The sequence below is a fragment of the Hyla sarda genome, chromosome 7 (genome assembly GCF_029499605.1).
Source record: "Hyla sarda isolate aHylSar1 chromosome 7, aHylSar1.hap1, whole genome shotgun sequence".
In the NCBI taxonomy this organism is placed as follows: domain Eukaryota; kingdom Metazoa; phylum Chordata; class Amphibia; order Anura; family Hylidae; genus Hyla; species Hyla sarda.
In genome coordinates, this window is record NC_079195.1 from 67,719,517 (window position 1) to 67,725,776 (window position 6,260).

The following is a 6,260-nucleotide window of genomic DNA, read 5'->3' on the forward strand; positions in this document are numbered from 1 at the left end:
CTGCAGACAGCTGTTTCGGGGTGCTTGCCCCTTGTCAGTACAGAGCAGGGTGTTCTGGTTTGGCTGAGGATGAGAGACCTGTAGCGACTAGCTAAAAGGGACGAGTATTTTCCTCAGGGAGAGGCACCGCTTCCGGTGTAAAATGGAGATTCAAAAAGGCCATTAGCACTCCGCGGGCATTCTGCCCACGGAGTGCTAATGGTCTTTTTGAATCTCCGTTTTACACCGGAAGTGGTGCCTCTCCCTGAGGAAAATACTCGTCCTTTTTCTATATATATATATATATATATATATATATATATATATATAGAAAGTCCATAAAAAGCAGCACATTCGGAATAGTGGAATGGGTGCAAGCCTATTGAACCTCGGTGCTCCGGTTCTTACTAAATATGCAACGGATAAAGGCAGCACACCACGATGATGTAATCCAAAAACTGTGAATTTATTCCATGATGTAGAAAACAACGTTTCGGCGATCTCTCACCGCCATTTTCAAGTCACTTGATATATATATCTATAACTGATGTAAATTGATGGACGACTGTAAATCTATGTCAATTAATCATTTTAGATACGACATTACCAACAATGTGACTTCCTCTGGAGGGAACATTACTTATATGAAATTTTTTGTTTGTTTTACAAGTCGAAGAAATGCATTTTTTACGTCTTTGTTCCGGAGACTGTATAATAGAGGATTTAGCATTGGGATAACAACAATGTTTAACAGAGAGACTGCTTTAGAGTTATTAACAGATGTATTATTAGATGGAGGCACAAAATAAATACAGGTGAGGGTCAAATAGAGCATAGTTACAACGGTGAGGTGGGATGAGCAGGTAGAGAATGCTTTTAGTCTTCCTTTGGCTGACTGGATCTTCAGAATAACAGAAATGATTGAGATATAAGAAGATACAGTAAGTAAGAAGGCTGGTAATGTTAAAAATATACCCTCAATAGCTATAACAACTCCCACTCCAAAAATACTTCCACAGGAGAGTTTCAATAATGGAACAGAATCACAAAAAAGGTGATCAATCTTATGTGACTTGCAGAAAGGCAACTTGGTGACCAATCGCATAATGGGAGCTGGATCGACTAAACTGATCATCCAGGTAACAGCAGATAGAAGTACACAGCTCTTCTTATTCAATATAATATTATAATGGAGTGGATTACAGATTGCCACATAGCGATCATAGGACATGACAGTCAACAGAAGATACTCCAAGCTTTGTAAAGCAATGTAAAGATAAAGCTGCCCCATACATTCATGGAAGGATATTGATCTCATATTCAGGAATGTCAGCAAGAATTTTGGATGGATGAGGGTGGTCAGGCAAATATCTAAAAAGGACAAGTTACAAATGAAGAAATACATAGGAGTATGAAGTTGGGAATTAAGGTAAATAAGGGCTATGAGAAATGTGTTCTCTAAAATACAAAGGGAATAAACAATGAGAAAGCCAAAAAAGAGTAAAACTTGTGAATCTGGGAATTCAGAGAACCCGAGTAGGATAAATCCTTTCACTGTTGTGTTTTCATATATCATCCTTCCTCAATTATAAAAAACAAAACAAAAAAAAAACACATTAGATATATTAACCCCTTAAGGACTGAGCCCTTTTTCACCTTAAGGACTCGGCCATTTTTTGCAAATCTGACCACTGTCACTTTAAAAATTAATAACTCTGGAATGCTTTTAGTTATCATTCTGATTCCGAGATTGTTTTTTCGTGACATATTCTACTTTAGCTTAGTGGTAACATTTTTTGGTAACTTGCATCCTTTCTTGGTGAAAAATCCCAAAATTTGATGAAAAATTTGAAAATTTTGCATTTTTCTAACTTTGAAGCTCTCTGCTTGTAAGGAAAATGGATATTCCAAATATTTTTTTTTATTTACATATAAAATATGTCTATTTTATGTTTGCATCATAAAATTGATGAGTTTTTACTTTTGGAAGACACCAGAGGGCTTCAAAGTTCCGCAGCAATTTTCCAATTTTTCACAAAATTTAGAAACTCGCTTTTTTTCAGGGACCAGTTCAGGTTTGAAGTGGATTTGAAGGGTCTTCATATTAGAAATACCCCATAAATCACCCCATTATAAAAACTGCACCCCCCAAAGTATTCAAAATGACATTCAGTAAGCGTTTTAAACTTTTAGGGGTTTCACAGGAATAGCAGCAAAGTGAAGGAGAAAATTCACAATCTTCATTTTTTACACTCGCATGTTCTTGTAGACCCAATTTTTTTAATTTTTTCAAGGGGTAAAAAGGAGAAAATTTTTACTTGTGTTTGAAACCCCATTTCTCTCGAGTAAGAACATAACTCATATGTCTATGTTAATTGTTCGGCGGGCGCAGTAGAGGGCTCAGAAGGGAAGGAGCGTCAAATGGTTTTTGGGGGGCATGTCACCTTTAGGAAGCCCCTATGGTGCCAGAACAGCAAAAAAAAACACATGGCATACCATTTTGGAAACTAGACCCCTCGGGGAATGTAACAAGGGGTAATGTGAACCGTAATACAACACAGGTGATTCAGACTTTTGCATATGTAAAAAAAAAAAAAAATACCTAAAATGCTTGGTTTCCCAAAAGTTTTACATTTTTAAAAAGGGTAATAGCAGAAAATACCCCCCAAAATTTGAAGCCCAATTTCTCCCCATTCAGAAAACACCACATATGGGGGTGAAAAGTGCTCTGCTGGCGCACTACAGGTCTCAGAAGAGAAGGAGTCACATTTGGCTTTTTTGAAGGAAATTTTGCTCTGGGGGCATGCCGCATTTAGGAAGCCCCTATGGTGCCTGGACAGCAAAAAAAAAACACATGGCATACCATTTTGAAAACTAGACCCCTCGGGGAACGTAACAAGGGGTAAAGTGAACCTTAATACCCTACAGGTGTTTCACGACTTTTGCATATGTAAAAAAAAAAAAAAAACATTTACCTAAAATGCTTGGTTTCCCAAAAAATTTACATTTATACAAAGGGTTAAAGCAGAAAATACCCCCCAAAATTTGAAGCCCAATTTCTCCCGATTCAGAAAACACCCCATATGGGGGTGAAAAGTGCTCTGCTGACGCACTACAGGTCTCAGAAGAGAAGGAGTCACATTTGGCTTTTTGAAAGCAAATTTTGCTCTGGGGCATGCCGCATTTAGGAAGCCCTTATGGTGCCAGGACAGCAAAAAAAAACAACATGGCATACCATTTTGGAAACTAGACCCCTCGGGGAACATAACAAAGGGTTAAGTGAACCTTAATACCCCACAGGCGTTTCACGACTATTGCATATGTTAAAAAAAAAAATTTACATTTTTTAAAAGGGTAAAAGCAGAAAATACCCCCCAAAATTTGTAACACAATTTCTCCCGAGTACGGCGATACCCCATATGTGACCCTAAACTGTTGCCTTGAAATACAACAGGGCTCCAAAGTGAGAGCGCCATGCGCATTTGAGGCCTAAATTAGGGATTGCATAGGGGTGGACATAGGGGTATTCTACGCCAGTGATTCCCAAACAGGGTGCCTCCAGCTGTTGTAAAACTCCCAGCATGCCTGGACAGTCAGTGGCTGTCTGGCAATACTGGGAGTATTTGTTTTGCAACAGCTGGAGGCTCCGTTTTGGAAACCGTGGCGTACCAGACGTTTTTCATTTTTATTGGGGAGGGGAGGGGGGCTGTGTAGGGGTATGTGTATATGTAGTGTTTTTTACTTTTTATTTAATTTTTTGTGGTAGTGTAGTGTTTTTAGGGTACAGTCGCACGGGCGGGGGTTCACAGTAGTTTCTCGCTGGAAGTTTGAGCTGTTGGAGAAAATTTGCCGCAGCTCAAACTTGCAGCCTGATACTTTCTGTAAGCCTCTGCCCATGTGAGTGTACCCTGTACATTCACATTGGGTGGGGGGGGGGGGACATCCAGCTGTTGCAAAACTACAACTCCCAGCATGCGCTGACAGACTGTACAAGCTGAGAGTTTTAGTTTTGCAACAGCTGTAGGCACACTGGTTATGTATCACTGAGTTTGTGACCTTACTCAGTGTTTCAAAACCAGTGTGCCTCCAGCTGTTGCAAAACTACAACTCCCAGCATGTACGGTGCATGGTGTAAGGTGACTGCTGGGAGTTGTAGTTTGCAACAGCTGGAGGCACACCGGTCATGAAACACTATGTTAGGTAAAAAAAAAAAACTGAGTTTCACAACCAGTGTGCCTTCAGCTGTTGCAAAACTGCAACTCTCAGCAGTCACCGACAGCCAATGGGCATGCTGGGAGTTGTAGTTATGCAACCAGCAGATGCACCACTACAACTCCCAGCTGTTTGTGCAAGCTGGGAGTTGTAGTTATACAACAGCTGAAGGTACACTTTTCCATAGAAAAAATGTGCCTCCAGCTGTTGCAAAACCATAAGTCCCAGCATGCCCATAAGGGAAGGCTGGGAGTTGTGGTGGTCTGCCTCCTGCTGTTGCATAACTACAGCTCCCAGCATGCCCTTTTTGCATGCTGGGAGCTGTTGCTAAGCAACAGCAGGAGGCTGTAACTCACCTCCTGCTGCTGCTACGTCGCAGAACTGTCCCTCACCGCCGCTCCTGGGGCCCCGATCCCAACAGAGACGCCGGGGATCGGGGTCCCCAGCACCGGGGGTCATCTTCCTGCACCCGCTCACGTCCTCTGGAAGAGGGGCGAAGCGGGTGCGGGAGTGACACCCGCAGCAGGCGCCCTGATTGGTCGGCCGGTAATTCCCTGCAGGCTCTGGCTGTTAGGGGCCGTCAGTGACGGCCCCGATCAGCCAGTAATTCCAGGTCACCGGGTCACTGGAGACCCGATTGACCCGGAATCGCCGCAGATCGCTGGACTGAATTGTCCAGCGATCTGCGGCCATCGCCGACATGGGGGGGCATAATGACCCCCCTGGGCGATATGCCGGGATGCCTGCTGAATGATTTCAGCAGGCATCCGGCTCCGGTCCCCAATCGGCTAGCGGTGGGGACCGAATTCCCACGGGCGTATGGATACGCCCTGCGTCCTTAAGGACTCGGAATGCAGGGCGTATCCATACGCCCTGCGTCCTTAAGAGGTTAAAAACTTACATTGTTGCAAAGTGGAATGACGATAACAAAAATAAATACCATGTGTGCAAAACATTTCAGTTGTTTGTAATAAGATGCTGCTTCTGTGTGGAATGCCCTGTTTTCATTTACATCTCATAGGGTAATTCCCTTTTTAGTAATTTTTATTGAATTTTCCACAAAAAAAAAAAAAAAAAATATATATATATATATATATATATATATATATATATATATCATGTAAAAAATAAAATAAGCAAATAAGTCTTGTGTTACATTTTCATTCTTTCATAGTTGATGGTAAGGAGAGCAAAGTGATGAGTACCATGGACATAAAGACAGAACTTGAATGGTACCCATTATAAGTCAATTGAGTCTATTGGCCACCTTTGGAATTTATTGCATCATGGGTACAGCTTTGAGTTTTGGATTCTGTTGTAAGTGGAATTATTGTTGGTTAAAACTTTGAGATGAGCCACATTGGCGGACCACCTTTGCTGAGTTGAGATAAAAACCCATAGCTGCATGGCAACCTATCCAGAATGAAATTGTATACAAAGAAGATGTGGGGTAACAATTACCTATACTTGCAATCACCAATAATTGTCAATAGGGTTTATTATTGCCCAAATAAAAACTATTTTAAATTAATCAACTTCTCAAGAAGCCACTATATTCCTAACTCCTAAAACAGCATGACCATATTAACGTTAACTATCTTATAGATAGTACAAAGTATAAAACAAAATAATTTATTTGTTTACATTACATTATTTATAAGGAAGAGAACTATCTAGAAAGGAGCCAACTTACCAGTGCTTCCTAGGTCAGAAAAAACAGCAGTGAGTCCAGGCACATGTACTGTGCTTCTGAATCTGACATACAATACACAGTTTCTCCATTTTATGAATCCTTTACCTGACCCAGGAGACACTGTATATATCCTCCAATGTGTTCCTGACAGAATTGATGTAACAGTTCGGTAATCTTCACTGGTAAATTATATGTAACCCATGTGGACATTGAGAGAACAAGACATTAACAACCTGTGTGGGAATTTCTACAGAAAACAACCAACTCATCTGAGGATAATATAGTCCATTAATTTATTTTTATTTAAAAAAAAAAGTTTTAGAGTACAATAAAAACGCCCATTCTACCACATGGCTTTTTTTTGTGAAAAAACGCT

General features: G+C 40.8%; 1 protein-coding gene across 1 annotated transcript; it reads right to left on the minus strand.

Annotated features, from left to right (window-relative positions):
* Positions 1–619: 619 nt before the first annotated feature.
* On the minus strand, positions 620–1,555 carry LOC130283132 (olfactory receptor 8I2-like). The gene has a single exon (XM_056532322.1). It carries the CDS (start codon positions 1,553–1,555, stop codon positions 620–622), a length of 936 nt encoding a protein of 311 aa, XP_056388297.1.
* Between the last annotated feature and the right edge of the window lie 4,705 nt (positions 1,556–6,260).

Bases quoted from the DNA above. Each gene is read 5' to 3' on its own strand.
- LOC130283132 (XM_056532322.1), bottom strand. From the start codon at position 1,555: ATGATATATGAAAACACAACAGTGAAAGGATTTATCCTACTCGGGTTC.